At 48.2% G+C, this 17,446-nt stretch overlaps 1 protein-coding gene and 1 long non-coding RNA gene across 2 annotated transcripts in view; one reads left to right on the forward strand and one right to left on the reverse strand.

Annotated features, from left to right (window-relative positions):
- LOC139439232 (uncharacterized) overlaps positions 1–15,623 on the reverse strand; it is a 38,433-nt gene extending 22,810 nt beyond the window's left edge. The window contains exon 1 of the long non-coding RNA XR_011649039.1: positions 15,567–15,623. This is a non-coding gene — a long non-coding RNA (uncharacterized lncRNA). The remainder of the gene's footprint in view (positions 1–15,566) is intronic.
- EIF4EBP2 (eukaryotic translation initiation factor 4E binding protein 2) overlaps positions 15,570–17,446 on the forward strand; it is a 42,162-nt gene continuing 40,285 nt past the window's right edge. The window contains exon 1 of the mRNA XM_004470561.5: positions 15,570–16,050. Within this exon, the coding sequence (XP_004470618.1) occupies positions 15,906–16,050 (145 nt within the window). The 5' untranslated portion in view covers positions 15,570–15,905. The remainder of the gene's footprint in view (positions 16,051–17,446) is intronic.

Below are 17,446 nucleotides of genomic sequence, written 5' to 3' on the forward strand. Positions count from 1 at the left end.
TATATGCACACACATTCTTTACTGAAATACCTGAGAAGGAAAAAATGATATCATGGGTTGGGCTCTGAGGAGACACAGTTTGGAATGGAGTGGGTCTCAGAGAGAGCTAGAGACCTGAGCCAGAGGAATATTTAGAAAGGGGAAGATGATTGGGAAGGAGAGGTACCACACAGATTGTCCAGTAATACTTCCTGGAGGAGACTAAGGAGGGAGGATTTACCAGGATTAGACACAGGGGGAACCCAGAGCCAATCCCAAGGAAATTCACTCGATTGCCTAAACACGATAACAAAATATCACAGGCTCGGCAGAAACTTGAGTGTCGTGGTCCAGGAATAGCAAATGCAGATGTTTCCAGGGTCCAGGCAGTCATGTAAAAGTGTGAAGCAGGCAGGTAGAGACTGTGATAATGGTCCATCTGATGGGACAGTGGCAAATCTGTTCCAAGGATGGTGGCTGCACTCTGGACCAAGAGTTGCTAGATCAGTTTTTTTTTCAAGAGAAGCTAGAGATTCTTTTTTTTTACATTGAAATCTGTAGATTTCTTTCATACTGGCAATGCATTAAACAATTTTTAACAATTTGTGGGCCAAACAAAATGCATCTGTGAGCTCGATGTGGGCACTGAAGCAGCACCTCTGGTCCAATCCCACATCATGTCCAAAGCAGGAGTCCGTGCTGCACTATCCTAATCAAGAGGTTCCCGTACCTGCCTTGAATGTCTCCAATGACAGAGAGCTCATTAACTAAGTTCACTAAATCCTGCAGTTCCAGACACCAACCCACTTCTCTGCTGCAGCTTTAGAAAGAGCAAAGTAAACCAGGAACCGAGGTGGCACAAGTGACAGGGAAACTCTCTCCACATCAGGAGTCTCCAGGATCAAATCCCTGTGAATCCTAGAGGAAGAAAATGAGAAGAGAACACAGACAGAAAAAAAAAAAAAAAACAGCAGGGCAAGAGGAGGGGCGGGGGGGGAATAAATAAATGAATAAGTAAATCTTTAAAGAAATAAATTTTAGAAAGAGCAAAGACCAGATCCACTGAGCATCTATTGCCTTTTCCCCTTTCACCTGTTAAAAGGAAATTACAATATAGAGGGAAAATATACATTCAAGTATTTCAGCCTCTCCATATGGGACTGAGAGGCAGAAAGGATAGAAACAGGGGGATGCACATGAATATTTAGGAGGCAGAAAAGATAGGTCATCGTGACTGGTTCAATATGAGGAGTGATGGCAAAGAAGACTGGTGGTCGATTGGGGGGATGATGTTGCCATGAGCCAGGTCAGAGGACGCAGCTGAGGGAGAGGATCTGGGGCAGTGGGAGATGGCAGGCTCTGTTTAGGAGATGCAGCTAGGTGTGCCTGACAGACATATGAAGGATGAGTTAGATATCTGAGCCTGGAGCTGAAGCTCTGGATTTGGGAGCCACCGGCAGAAGGTGATACAGTGAGATTGGTGAGCTAACCTGAGGGAGGTGAGGAGTGAGAAGGGAAGAGGACCAAGGGTAAAACCTGGGGAACATCAACATTTAAATGAGGGGCAGAGCAGCAGGCAGCGGATGCAAATGGAGAGGGAGATGCCAGGAAGAAATGAAGAGGAGCAGTAGAGACCAGTACCCCAAAATTTGAGGGAATAGAGATGGTTGGAGGAGAACACTAGGATGAGAGCCAGGGAAGTGGACTTGGCCCAGTGGTTAGGGCGTCCGTCTACCACGTGGGAGGTCCGCGGTTCAAGCCCCGGGCCTCCTTGACCCATGTGGAGCTGGCCCATGTGCAGTGCTGATGCACTCAAGGAGCGCCCTGCCACGCAGGGGTGTCCTCACGTAGGGGAGCCCCACGCACAAGAAGTGCACCCGTAAGGAGAGCTGCCCAGCAGGAAAGAAAGTGCAGCCTGTCCAAGAATGGCACCGCCTACACAGAGAGCTGACACAGCAAGATGATGCAACAAAAAGAAACACAGATTCCCGTGCCGCTGACAACAACAGAAGCGGACGAAGAAGACGCAGCAAATAGACACAAAGAACAGACAACCAGGGCGGGGGGGGGGAGGGGAGAGAAACAAACAAACAAATAAATAAACCTTTAAAAAAAAAAAAAGGGAAACAGACTTGGCCCAGTGGTTAGGGCGTCCATCTACCACATGGGAGGTCCGCGGTTCAAACCCCCAGCCTCCTTAACCTGTGTGGAGCTGGCCCATGCGCAATGCTGATGAGCACAAGGAGAGCCGTGCCACACAGGGGTGTCCCCCACGCGCAAGGAGTGCACCCCTAAGGAGAGCAGCCCAGTGCAAAAAGAAAGTGCAGCCTGCCCAGGAATGGCGCCGCCCACACTTCCCGTGCCACTGATGATGGCAGAAGCGGACAAAGAAACAAGACGCAGCAAATAGACACAGAGAACAGACAACCGGGGGAGGGGGGGAATTAAATAAATAAATAAATCTTTAAAAAAAAAAAAAAACAGATGAGAACCAAAAAGTATCCATTGGATTTGATATCAAAACAGTTTCTGTGCAATGGCAGCAGGGGAGGCCAAACAAGTGATAGAGGAGTGGAGGAACGGAAATGAGAACGAGATCAGCATGTGCAGACAACTCTTTCAAGGAGCTTGGCTGGAAGGAATGGAGGAAAACATGGTCCTACCTAGGAAGGGCCTTAGGACCAAGGGAGCGATAGCTAAAGATAGAGAGATTTGGGAGTGTTTAAACACTGATGTCAAACCCCCCAGGCAGGTAGTAAAGGTCCAGCTGGAGAATACAGGGCTAAGAACTCTGATGCCCTTTGGCCTTATTTTTACAGCAAGAAGTGGAGCCTTCTAGCTAACCAACCCCATGTGCCTCTCTTTCTATGTATTGCTGGACAAGCTACTTGGCATTTCATGGACATTATTGAAACTGCCAAGCTGGAGCACCCTCCTCCTGGCCACACCCTCTGTTCTCCCCTCCATTTTCCCTCCATTGACCACAAAGGTGGAAACTCATAGGGAGGGCATTGTTAAGAGACCTGCGTGGTGATCCAAGTACAAAATGTTCTTCTGGAAGGAGGAAGGAGATTGGAGTTTCCAAGAGAAACACACCCATGCCAAGCCCTGGAGGTGGCTCAGTGTGGCTGTTTTATGGACACAGAATACTCTCATCAAGGATGCCCCAAAATTTACTTGCTGCTTTAGTTGTCCAGATATGTCACAAAAAAGGTGAGGCTTTAGGACTATATTACCCAACTTTCCCCCAAATCACTCTGGCCTTGAGCCACTGAACAAGCCAGCTCCCATGGCCCTGGATTTGCTGCAAATCACTGATTTATTGGACAAATATTTACTGATTGCCTGCCCTGTGCCAGGCACTGTGCTAGTCCCCAGGGGAAAATGGAGAGTATGACAGTCCAGGTCCGGCTCTCAGGGAACTTCTAGTCTAGTAGAGGGGTAGATGTTAATTAAATAATCACAGGGTAATGACCGCACAGGTCATGTGGAAGAGAGAAGCACACAGTGGTATGAGCACCTTGAACGAGGAGATCAGAACTTGGCAGAAGGGTGGGTAAGGCTGCCTGGAGAAAATGAATCTGAGTGGGCTGGGAAGGATTAAGGATGAGTAGGAGCCAACTAGGTGAATATTATAGTATTAGAGAATACATTGATTTTCTATGCTTAGTAACAAATTGCCACAAACTTAGCAGCATGAAGCAACACACATATTATCTCATTGTTTCTGTCGGGCCATGGCTTAGTTGAGTCCACAGGAAGGCTGCAATCAAGGTGCCAGCCAAGGCTGAGTTCCCACATGGAAGCTTGCCTGGGGCAGGGTCTGCTTCCAAGCTCATCAGATGGTTGACATAATTAATTTCCTTGTAGTTAAAGGACACATGGCAGCTTGCTTCTTCAAAGTCTGCAACAGAGACAGAGACACACAGAGAGAGCCTCTAGAGCAAGTTTGCTGGCACAATGGATTCTTATATAATAAAATATAACCACCAGAGTGGCATCCCATCATTTTTTCCATATTCTATTGGTAGTAGAAGCAAGTCACAGGTCCTGCTCACATTGAGGAGGAGAGATTAATACAAGGGCATGAAAACAGCAGGTGGGGAATATAGGGGTCACCTCAAACTCTGTTCACCATGAAGAACCAGGCAAAGTATGTCCAAAGGCCTGCAACTGGAGGAAGCATGGCCCATTAGGGGAGCTGGCTCGGAAAGTGAGAGGCAGAGACGTAGCCGGACAGTGCAGGAACTTGTTCAAGATTTTGATCTTTGTTCCAAAAATAATGGGAAACTATGGAAGAAGCGGTGGTGATACAATCAGACATATACTACCACCCCAGGATTTCTGGTAATCTAATTCAGTATGGATGGATGACTAACTCATTAAAATTCATCCAGAAGACCTGGCTGCAGCGAGTTGTCATCGAAGCAGCCAAACCCCATGACTAGATGGAAGCTCTGTGAGTCTGCCCTTATTTACCCCTGACTCAGAGCCAGGGATTGACCAGGAGCTGAATAAATGCTTCTGTGTGCATTCATTGATGGGTAGATAGAAGCCAGGTAGCTTGTGTGGAGATGGCTTGGAAAATCCGATCCTCAGTAACTGAGTCAGAGTCTTCTACCCTGAACTCGACAGCACCCACCCACTCATCACAAAAGGTTTCCCATGGAAAACCCGAGGCTCCACCTAGAGAGGGCAGAAGTTCCTTGGGGCAGTATACCTCTTGCCTCAACTTGGTGAGCACCACCCTTGGGTCTGCTCACCACATGCCCTGCCTTTGGGCTGTAGCTGGCACAGGGCGTGGCACACCGCTACTTTGATGACAGTGCACTTCCATTTCAGAAGAGTTCTCTCTAGTTGGAGCTCAAGCTATAAAAACAAGCAGATGCCACCGGATGTGATGTGGCGTGCCTCCTCTGACATCATTTCACCCTGCAGGCCAGGGGTGGTAGAAGGAAAGTCAGACCCATGAAGCACCTTCCACTAACTATCTGGATAAAGAAGGAGAAAGACAGGAACTACAAGTGCTGAATTTTAGTAGATAGGCAGAAAACAAACTGGCTCCAACAGAGGACTTTAGTATGCCTAAATAACTTTGAACAAGCCATACCTCATTTTCTGAAGTCTACAATGACAGAGGAAAGGCATCACTTGAGAGGACCTCAAAAGGATGGAGTCTGAGACCACAGCATGGCCCCCTCTGGCACATTGGACAGAGAGATGCTACTCTCCCACCTGTCCCTGGTGGCCCCTGGTGCCTTCTTGGATCCATTTGGACGCCTGACCATCACTCCTCATTGGCAAACACTCTATGATTATTCCTATTTTTTCAGACGAGAAAACTGGTTCAGAGCTCATGCTTGTACAGAAAGGGGTGGAAGAGCCAGCGTTTGAATCAAGCATAGCTGGCCCCAAAGCCAGTGCAAGGTCGCCCTGTTCCCAACAGCACAAGGCTACAGAAATGTCCACGAGCTACAGCAGGTGACCCTGGGCAAGCTCCTCTGAGGCTGCCTTCTCATCCATCAAATAGTCATAATAATGTCTACCTTGTCGGGCAGTTGCAAATATTAGAAGATCTCCAAAAGGCCTCATAGAGCATCTGACACATCCTAGATGCTTATAAATGTTATCTGTTATTGTCATCACCTCCTCAATCCATTCTATCTCTTGTTTCAGAAGCTCAGGAAACAGATGCTGCTCACACCCCAATGAGTTCATCAGATATAAGGACAAAGGGCACTTGCTCAAGGGGCACCCTGCATGCTCTCTACGTGTGGGAAGCCAGTGGGTGTAACAGAAAGAGGACAGGGCAGCCAGCCAGAAACCTTGGGTTCTAGTCCCAGCTCCACCAGGTCCTGACTGTACGGCTTCAGGGAAGTCATGTGACCTCCTTGGACCTCAGTTTCTTCATTTATAAAACGTGCAAAATAAGAATAATAAGGGAAGCGGATTTGGCTCAACGGATAGAGCGTCTACTTACCACATGGGAGGTCTAGGGTTCAAACGCAGGGTCTCCTGACCTGTGTGGTGAGCTGGCCCACCCATAGTGCTGATGCGCGCAAGGAGTGCCCTGCCACACAGGGGTGTCCCCTGTGTAGGGGAGCCACAGGTGCAAGGAGTGCGCCCCATAAGGAGAGCCGCCCTGCGCAAAGAAAGTGCAGCTTGCCTAGCAGTGGTACCGCACACATGAAGAACTGATGCAGCAAGATGATGCAACAAAAAGAGACAGGCTGTGACAAGAATCCAAGTGGACACAGAAGAACACACAGCAAATGGACACAGAGAGCAGATAACAGGGTGGGGGGAGAGAAATAAATAAAATATAAATCTTAAAAAATAATGATAATAATAAGTGGCCTGGCTACATCACAAGGCTGTGGCTTGGATTAAATGAGATAATGGCAATGAAATTGCTTTGTAAAGTAGGAAAGCGTTATCCAAACGTCAGGGGCCACTATCCTCATGATGATATAGCTCTGGCTTGGGCAGCTATATTACAGAGGTTGGGGATTGGCCCCCCCCCCCAGCCTGGGAAAGACAGAACCAGAGGGAACAGGGCACTGGGTCAGGGGTCAAGGGCTGGTGAGTTAAGAGGATGGTGTCTGGGGAAGCTGGAGTGACTAAACGCTGGAGTAGATGACTACAGGAAGGGCACTCCCGGGTCAGAGACAGCAGACCCCGTCCCACCACTTCCCTTGTTCTGAAACTCCAATTATGTTAATAACTTTAAAAAATGCCAAGACAGGGTTGCCAAAATAGTGGTGTATTTTACACCTTTAATCCTGGACAACCACCAGGTATGGACCCAGGAGCACTGTGTCTGGGGGTCACAGCTGTATCAGCGGCTCACCAACACCCTGCACCTCATCCGGAGATGACACCCAGTGACACGTATGTTGAGGCCACCCCGGGCCGCCTAGGTCCCCATGGTAGGTCCTGGGGGAGAAGCCAGAGATCTCCTTTTCCTTCAAATTCTCAACAAACTGTGGAATAAAAAGGAGTGAACACTGACACATATAATACATTATGCTGAGTGACAGCAGCCAGACATGAAACAGTACAAGAAATATTATTCCATTTATATGAACCTTTAAACCTGGCAAATGTAATCATAGTGATAGAAAGCGGATCAGTGATTGCCTGGGGCCGGTGCCGGGAGTGGGGGGGCACTGGCCGCAAAGGGGTACAAGGGAACTTTTGGGGGTGACAAGTGTCCTAAGTATAGTTCGTGGTGGTATTTACAAGGATGAAACATTTGTCAAAACTCATTAACATGTTTATTTAAAAGAGAGCATTTCATTGCTTGTAAATTCTATGACAATTCTCATCTACAGAAAACCTAACAGGCCTTGTGCTGCCCAGACCTGTCTGTCCACAGCTGTGTCTAATGTTTATCTCTTCCTGGTCCACAGAGGCTTCTCAAAGCCAGTTTGACGAGCACAGACCACAGGTTGGTTCTGTGCCAGGCCCTGTGGGGATACGAGGCCAGGAGAACCCAGTCCTTGCCCTCGATGCGTTCACTGTCCTGCAGGGGGATCGGACACCAATGCTCACCAGAGGGTGGGTGCAAGGGGCCACCACGCACTGGGTGCTATGGGAGCTCAGAGGGAGGTAGAACAGCCCAGGCTGGGGCAGGACGAGGAAGGCCCACCCAAACCAAGTACTAAATGGGAGTATGAACAGGAGGACAGATGCTGTATGATTCCATCTACATGAACTATCTGGAACAGGCAAGTTCATAGAGACAGAAAGTAGAGAAGAGGTGACCAGGGACTGGGGGAGGAGGGAATGGGGAGTTATTGCTTAATGGGCTAATATATTTTTTAAAATATATTAGGGAAATGAATGTGGCTCAACCAATTGGCTCCTGTCTACCATATAGGAGGTCTAGAGTTCGATGCCCAGGGCCTCCTGGTGAGGGCAAGCTGGCCCACGCAGCGAGCTGGCCCACGCGGTGTGCCGGCCCATGTGGGAATGCGGCCCTGCGCAGGAGTGCCACCCTGCGTGGGAATGCTGCCCCATGTGGGAAAGCCATCCCTCGCAGGACTGCTGGCCAACACGGAGAGCTGGCACAGCAAGGCGACACAACAAGGAACTGGATGTGGCTCACGTGATAAGGTCTCTACCTACTATATGGGAAGACCTGAGTTTGATCCCTGGGGCCTCCTGGTGAAAAAGAAGAAGAGAAAGTGTGCCTGTGCAGCGAACCAGTACCTGCGTGACGAGCCGAGTGCCCACACAGGTACCAAGGGCCCACACGGTGAGCCAAGGACCTGTGTGGTGAGCCAAGTGCCCGCACGGGTGCCTGCGTGGTGACCCGCGTGCCCGTGTGGCTGCCCACATGGTGAGCCAGTGCCTACATGACGAGACAAGTGCCCATGAGGTGAGCCAGTGCCTGTGCGGCAAGCTGAGTGCTCGCGCAGCAAGCCAAGTGCCCGGGCAGTGAGCCAGTGCCCGGGCAAGTGAGTCACGCAGCAAGATGATGACGCAACAAAAGAGAGACGAAGGGGAGAGTCAAGGTGAAGCGCAGCAGAGACCAGGAACTGAGATCGTGCAGTTGACAGGGAACCTCTCTCCATATCAGAGGATCGAATCCCAGTGAATCCTAGAGGAGGAGAGAAGAGAAGACAAAAAGAGAAATAGCTACAGAAGATCACACAGCAAATGGACACAGACAGCAAAAACCGCAGGGCAGGGGAGGAGGGAGAAAATTAATTAAAAAAAAAAAAAAGATGACACAACAAGAGACACAGAGGAGAGAAAATAAGATGTAACAGAACAGGGGAGCTGGGGTGGCACAAGAGGGTAATTATCTCTCTCCCACTCCAGAAAGCCCCAGGATCGGTTCCTGGAGCCACCTAATGAGAATAGAAGCAGACACAGAAGAACACATAGCGAATGGACACAGAGAGCAGACAATGGGGGAAAAGGGGAGGGGGGATAAATAAATAAATAAATAATAAAAATCTCAAATATATATATATATATATATAATATGCTCCTGTTAGCAGGGTCACTGTTCTGTTTCCTGCTCTATTCTCCTCCCCAGAACAACCTGACACATAGTAGGTGCTCAGTAAATATTTGTGGCATTAACAAATGTGTTTTAGTCCAGTGTTTTAGGCCATGTTTTAGTTTCCTAGCTGCTAAAACAAATGCCATAAAAAGGGCTGACTTATCAACAGGAATTTATTGGCTCACAATGCCAGAGTTCAAGGCCTGGTTTCCTCCTGGCCAGTATTTTCTGGCTGGCCGGCAATCTTTGGGGTTCCTTGTTTTTTCTGTCCCATGGCAATGCCCGTGGCAGTTTCTCCTCCTTTGACTTTGAGGTTCCATTGAATTCCAGCTCCTGGCAGCTCCCCAGGCCTCTTTCTTGTCCAGTTTCCTTTCCTTATAAGGACCTCAGCCATTTTGGATTAAGGCCCACCCTCATTCAGTCTGAGCACTGAAGTTACATTTTTAAGAGATCCTATTTACAATGGGCCCACACCCATAGGCAGAGGGGGGTTGGGACCTGAACATGCCTTTTGTGGGGAACAGGATTCAATCCCCAACAGGCAGGGTCTGTGAATGACTGCCCACAGGCTAAATGCAGCCAGCTCCGGCTTTTGTAAATAAACTATTACTAGAACACAGCTAGCTACATTCATTCTTTTACATATTGCGCTACAGTGACAAAATAAAAGAATCTTTGTTTTTTTCAAGATTTATTTTATTTCTTTCTCCCCACCCCCTCGTTATTTGCACTTGCTGTGTCCGTTAGGCACCAGGAACTGAAACTGGGACCTCTGATGTGGGGGGGGGGCACCTAATCACTTGAGCCACCTCTGTTCCCTGTTTTGTTGTGTTTCTCATGTTTTTTCTTCTTGTGCTTCTTGTTGTGTCATCATGTTGCCTCAGCTGGCCGCACCTGCCCATCTTGTCAGCTCGTGTCTTGCTCATCTTCCTTAGGAGGCACTGGGAACATCCACCCCCTGCTTTTATTGTGTCTCTCATTGTGTTTTTTCTTCCTGTGTCTTTTGTTGTGTCAACTTGCCGTGCCTGACCATCATGCCAGCTCACTGTCTTCTTTAGGAGGCACTAGGAATCAAACCAGGGACTTCCCATGTGCTAGGCAGGAGCTCAATCGCTTGAGCCACATCTGCTTCCCAAGAATCTTTTTCAAAAGGCAAAAACCCATAAGGACAGGAGGCCAGAAAAGGATATGGCAGCAGACCAGTGAAGGCATCAAAATTCCAGAAGCTGGAAAGCAAAGGAACAAGCAATAATTGACTTCGCTGAATGGGAAAAGTTGAAATGTAACTTTACAGGTGGACAGCTATCAAGAAAGTGGTCAGGTCATGTCATAGAACTGTGGGAAGGTTCAAGGTCTGTTGTCAGGGGTACAAGGTGGGGCTGGAAAGACAAAGACTGGTTTAAAAAGAGCTGCTGGAAACCCAGATCTCCTCCCCCTTCCTGCCCAGTGAAGCATCTTTCCCTCCTCAGTGCCCAGACATGAAAGGTTTACCTTCTAGAGAGGTTGAGCAGTAGATGGAGTTGGTCTCAGGGACACCAGACCCAGCTGTGGCCTAGAGAAGGTATTATACTGAAGGGGTGGGTGGAATAAAGTCTGCATTCTGAATGAAAGAGTCCCCACTACCCCCCTGCCTCCTAGCCCCTGCTTGGTTCTCAGGACCCTGGCACCCAGATTTATGTAGGATTCTTTCTAGGGAACTTGACCAGCACAAGATACAATATACACAGACACTGACATTTGGGGTCCCCCAATGAAATGGCTGGTCCGTGTCTGATTACCGAGAACCTCACCGTGACACAAGCACTCTTCACTCTATCCCCACTCAGAGCTTTCCATGGAATACTAAGTAGTTTAAGCCTTTAGGTAGTCTATTAAGGATTTAGGCTCTCTTTAATGTTTAACTGTGAATAGACAGCCAAAGATTATCAGGCATCTGAGGAACACTTCTAGGGCCTTCAAAATAAGTAGAGAAAGTAAACTGAAAGGAAATAGCAACAATGTGGGTTGCAAAAAATAACTTCACAAAGACACTAATATTTCAGGGAGATAAAAGCGATTGCATTGTGGTAGACTGTTTCATTGGTGGCCCCCGATGAACTATGTCTCTTGGTAGTCAGACTCTTGTCCCCGTCCACATTGAATCTGCATTGGTTCTGGGCTGGCCTGTGTGATTTGCTTAGCCCAAAGGGCCATTAGCAGGTGTGATGCAGGCAGGGGTTTATAAGGGCTCTCACACTGGGTCTCTCCTCTTGAAACACTTATGACCTTTATAACCTTGGGCAGGTGTGGAGGCTTGACAATACGTCCACAAATTCTCTGATACTCCTTCCTTCAAAAGATAGAGTCTGGGAAGTGGATGTGGCTCAACCAATTGGGCTCCCGTCTACCATATAGGAGGTCCAGGTTTTGATTCCTGGGGCCTCCTGGTAAAGGCAAGCTGGCCCACACGGAGAGCTGGACCACGCGGAGAGCTGGCCCAGAAAGATGACGCAACGAAAAGAGACACAGAGGAGAGACAATAAGAGACGCAGCAGACCAGGGAGCTGAGGTAGCACAAGAGACTGAACGCCTCTCGCCCACTCTGAAGGTCCCAGGATCTTTTCCCAGTGCCACCTAAAGAGAAGACAAGCAGACACAGAAGAACGCACAGCAAATGGATACAGAGAGCAGGCAGCAAGCTCAAAAACAATGGGGAGGAGGGGACAGAATAAATAAATAAATAAATCTTTCTTTGAAAAAAAAAAAGATGGCGTCTAACCCCCTCTCCATGGACTATGGGGCAATACTTGCTGACTCATTTCTAATGAGTAGAATGTGGCAGAAGTAATGATATGACCTGTGACTTCCAAGACTTATGACCTAATAAAAGAGTTGAGGGAAGCAGATGTGGCTCAAGTGATAGGGCCTCTGTCTACCATATGAGAGGACTCAGGTTCAATCCCTGGGGCCTCCTGGTGAAAAAGGCACTCGCTTCCCATGTGCCTGTGTGGTGAGCCAGTGCCTGCATGGGGAACCAAGTGCCTGTGCAGCAAGCCCAGTGCCCATGCCGTGAGCTGAGTGCCCATGGGAGTTGCCACGTGGTGAGCCAAGTGCCCATGTGAGTGGCCACACGGCAAGCCAAGTGCCTGTGCGGCAAGCCGAGCGCCCACGCGAATGCCCACACCCTGAGCCGAGAGCCCGCGCAGCAAGCTGAGTGCCGGTGCAAGGGCCCATGTGCTGAGTTAGTGCCTGTGCAGTGAGCCAGTGCCTGCACAAGTGAGTCACGCAGAAAGAAGATGACGCAATAAAAAAGAGACGAAACGGAGAATCAAAGGTGAAGCGCAGCAAAAACCAGGAACTGACAGGCACCTCTCTACACATAAGAGGTTCCCAGGATTGAATCCTGGTGAATCCTAGAGAAGAAAAAACAAGAAGAGAAGACAAAAAAGAGAGATACAGAAGATCACACAGCAAATGGACACAGACAGCATTAAAAAAACAGCAGGGCAGGGGTGAGGGAGAAGGAAAGGGAGAGGGGAGAGGAAGGGAAGGGGAAAAATAAAAAATAATAATTTTAAAAAAGAGTTGGGAGCTGGTGTGGCTCAAGCAGTTGAGTACCCGCCTCCCACATGGGAGGTCCCAGGTGTGGTTTCTGGCCTCCTGAAAAAACAAAAACAAACAACAGGGAAGCAGATTTGGCCCGACAGATAGGGCATCCGCCTACCACATGGGAGGGCCAGGGTTCAAACCCAGGGCCTCCTAACCTGCGTGGTGAGCTGGCCCACATGGATGCTGATGCGTGCAAGGAGTGCTGTGCCACGGAGGGGTGTCCCCCTCGTAGGGGAGCCCACTCCCAAGGAGTGCACCCCATAAGTAGAGCTGCCAGCACAAAAAAAGTGCAGCCTGCCCAGGAGTGGTGCCGCACAAACGGAGAGCTGGCACAGCAAGATGACGCAAAAAAAAGAGACACAGATTCCCATGCCGCTGACACCAACAGAAGCAGACAAAGAAGACACAGCAAATAGACACAGAGAACAGACAACCGGGGTTGGGGCGGGGGGAAGGGGAGAGAAATAAAATGAAAAATAAATCTTAAAAAAAAAACACAAGCAAAAAAAATGAAAAAAAAACCACCAACAAAGAGTCATTGTAGCTTCCTCTTCTCTCAACTCAATCCTGCTGGCGGAATGAGCACACACCAAGCAGCTACAAGGGAAGGTCCATGTAGGAAGAAACTTAGCGAGCCTGACACAGCCATGTGAGTGAATTTGGAAGCAAATCCTCAGTCCCTGTGAAACATTTAGATGATTATAATCCTGGTTTGCAACGTCATCAGAGATTTCAAGCCAGAAGCACCTGGCTAAGCTACTTCCAAATTTCTAACCCTCAGGACCCGTGAGATAATAAATAAACATTGTTGTTTTCAGCCACTACATTTTGAGGTAATTTGCTATGCAGTGACAACTAATACAGCAAGCTATTCAACTCCTTTGCGCCTCAGCTCCCCATCTGTCAAATGCATCTAATAATGGAGACTACTGCATAGAGCTGGGTCAGGAGTGCGGCAAGCAGTGATGCATGTGAAGAGCTCAGAGCAGTGGACCGTCGTAGTCAACCTTGTACATTGCTTGTTGTGTTGATTCTAAAAAAGGGTTCTGCCAATCTGCTACGGTCCTACTTCCTTGAGTTCTTCATCTGGAATACATTTCCCCAAAGAAGTTCAGTTTAAGAAGCAAGTTTTTACCAAGACATTTCAATGAAGGAAAAACAGTCTTTCCAGAAAATGGTGTCATGTCAACTGGATGGTCACTTTCAAAAGAATGAAATTGGACTCCTATCTAACACACCATATAAAATAATTAATTTAAAATGGGTCAAAGACTTAAATGTAAGAACTAAACTATAAAACACTTATAAGAAAACATAGTTATAATCTTAATGGCCTTGGATTAGGCAATGGTTTCTTAGATATGACAAAAAAAGCACACACCTTCAAGGAAAAAATAAATAAATTGGATTTCATTGAAATTAAAAACCTGTGTGTGTCAAAGTATACCATCAAGAGAATGAAAGGACAACCTACAGAGTGGGAAATATTTACAAATCACATATTTGATGGTGCTCTGATATTTAGAATATATAGAAAACTCGTACAAATCGATATATAAAGAACTCTTACAAACCAATTAGAAAATGGACAAAATATTTTGAATAGACACGTCTCCAAAAGAAGATATACTAAGGGTCACTAAGCACATGGAAAGATGCTCAACATTATTAGTCACCAGGTAAATGCAAATCAAAAGCACAATGAGATATCACGTCACACCCATTAAGGTGGCTATAATCAAAAGGACAGGCAATAATGAGTGTGGACAAGGACATGATACCATCGGAACCCTCATACACTGCTGGTTGGAATATAAAATAGTGCAGTTGCTTTAGAAAACAGTCTGTAGTTCTTCAAAATGTTGAACATAGAGTTGCCCTAAGACTCAGCAATTCCACTCCTAGGTATATACCCGTGAGCACTGAAAATCTATGTTCACACAAAAACTTTCACAGAATTGTATCTTTTTGGTGTGATGAGAATATTCTGGAATTAGTGGTGATGGTTGCAGAGCTTTTGAACATACTATAAACCACCGAATTATGAGCTTTTAAAGAGTGAATTTTATGGCAGGTGAATTATATTTAAACAGGGAAAAAAGGAATGAAGTATTGATTCAGGTTACAACATAGATGAACCTTGAATTTATTATGCTAAGTGAAAGAAACTGCAAACAAAAGGCCGCATATTTTATGATTCCATTGGCATGAAAAACGTCCAGAATAAGCATTTTTCTGTTGTTTAGGAAAATATTATTTTCATAAAAATGTTTACATGCAATGTTATTACTACTATTTTTGTAAACTAATATTTCTTAAATTTCTCCATTTTAATTTCTAACACTGTAATTATCAATAGACATAATCCACAGATTATCATTATGATTGGGATCCTCAATCATTTTTTAAAATGTAAAGGCGTATTGAGACCAAAATGTTTTGAGAACCCTTAGAGCAAAGATCAGCATTCCACACCTAGGATTTTCAGGTACCTCATGATAAACCCTCTCTCGTGCGTCAGTTTCTTCATCTCTAATACAATACTAAACCTTGCTGTGATGTGGATAGTTATTGAACTTTTTTCCCCCTAATGTTTATGTGTGGCTTTATGCCTGTATTTAGGGACTGCCTGGAAGGATACATAATAAATCGGTAAGCGTGAATGCCTCTGGAAAGAATTGAAAAACTAAGAGAAAGTACGCCCAAAATGTTTCTGCCGTTTGATTTTTTTACAGCCCTCGTGCCTGCATTGCCTATATTTAATAATGAGCAATAAAATTACTTTTGTTTAGTAAAATAGTGTAGACTGGCAATTAAAAATATACATAAATAAAAAATTCTCCGCGTGTGCTCTCGCACGGCTCCCACAATTCGCGCAGACTCCCTCGGCTTCTAGAGCAGCACTCACGGCTGTAAGCCCCTCCCCTGGCTCGGCCCCGCCTCCTCCACGCTTAGGCCCCGCCTCGCCCCGCGGAAACGTCACCTCCGGCAGGCCCGCTTCCCCGAACTCCTTCAGGCTCCCGCCTTCGCTGGCTTCCGGTTGTCGTCGTCGCCGCTGCTGCCGCTGCTGCTGCTGCTGCTGCTGAAGCTGCAGGCGGAGGCCGGAGGATCGGGCGGCGGCGGCGGCGGCGGCTGAGAGGGCGGCGGCGGGAGCGAAGCGGGAGGAGGGAGCAAGAGGGAGCGAGCGAGGAGCGAGCGGAGCGCACCTAGTTGCGCCCACAGTTCCGCCCGCCTGAGGAGCGGGAGCAGCCCGGGCCCCGCCGTCGCCACCGCCGCCGCCCGCCTGCCCCCGGACAAAGCCCGAGAGCCCGCGCCCAGAGCCATGTCCTCGTCCGCCGGTAGCGGCCACCAGCCCAGCCAGAGCCGCGCCATCCCCACCCGCACCGTGCCCATCAGCGACGCCGCGCAGCTACCTCATGACTATTGCACCACGCCCGGGGGAACGCTCTTCTCCACCACGCCGGGAGGTGAGCGCCGGCCGTCCCTCGCGGCCCCCAGAGCCTGCAGCCGGTTCCGAGCGCGCCCGCACCAGTCCTCGGTGGCCCGGACTCCCGGCGCGGTCCTTTGCAACTCTTTCAGGGCGTGTCCAAGCTGGGTCGCGTCGGGAACTTTAACTTTGCGTTCTCTCTTCCCAGTAACTCGATTCAGTGCGCGCCCACTCTGGGAACGTGGCTCACCCGTCGCGGAAAAAAAAGCTCTTGTTCCCGCTTCGTGGCAGGTTTATGCACTCGATCTAGTTTTCTCTTTCTTCTGCGTCTCCTTCCCGGGCAAATTCGTCTACACTTGGCGTTGCGTTTCGTATTATCTCTACCTCTTGCAAAGCGTGCATATGTGCACAGTAATGTTTGATTTTGGCGTTGTCTCCCGGGCTTTTTTCAGAAGGGAAGTTGGGGGGAGTCATTCGCTCCTGGGACCCTGCGAGGATTTGTGTGCTTTTAGAACACAAGGAAGAGGCTGGAATGCGGAGTTTGGAAGCCTCTCCTAGTGTTATCCTGCTTTGACAGTGTTGTTTACTTTGCTGGACGTGGCTACACGGGTGGGGGTAGTTCCCCGGCCGCGAAGAGAAATTAATCAAGTAATAGCCAAGGAAAGGAGGCGGGTGTGGTAGACAGCCTTACCGTACGGTTTTGGCGGCGTCGCGTTTGGAGATGGGTGGAAGTGGGCAGTGTCACAGGACAGACACCCTAGGCGGATGGGCTTGCAGATCTGGGGAAGGGGATATGGAGAGAGGCGGTGCAGAGGGAGGTTCCTGTGCATTACTTTTCAAAGTACGACCAGGAACTGTTTACAATAAGTAACACTGGGGTAGAGGTGAAGCGTGTTAAATTGGTCACGGGAAAAGGGAGCTCAAAGGTTGTCTGTCTCCTGTCTGGGATGTTCTCCAGAGGGAGGAGACTGGAAAGCAGGATTGCAGGATGTTATTGAAGGGATTCTTGCTTGCTAGCTAACATATCTGTAATCTTCCTCCATGACCGGGGTCTTCATTTTAACTTATGAATTTTGCTTTTTTTTTGGGTGAAGGGTGGCTTCTTGCTACAGGGTCCGGCCGCAGCTGGCAGCCCCTGCCCTGTACAGGATTGCTAGCAGCGTTCCTGGGGGCTGGACTACCAGATTGCAACAGCCAATCTGGGGCAGTTGGGCCTAGGCGAACCCTTCAATCTATTGCACAATAACAAGGCCTGTAGAATAAGGAGACCTTGCCAAAACCAAGGAATAAAAATCAAGGAGAGAGAGCTTACCCTCTAGAGGAAGTATGGCTGCATTAGAAGACTTAAAAATAACCCAGGGAGGAGAAATTCATCACTATGTATGGAGAGCTTGGTTTAAGGCACTGTTAACTTTCAGGACAGTGCAGGTCCTAGT

The sequence above is a fragment of the Dasypus novemcinctus genome, chromosome 6 (assembly GCF_030445035.2).
Source record: "Dasypus novemcinctus isolate mDasNov1 chromosome 6, mDasNov1.1.hap2, whole genome shotgun sequence".
NCBI lineage: Eukaryota > Metazoa > Chordata > Mammalia > Cingulata > Dasypodidae > Dasypus > Dasypus novemcinctus.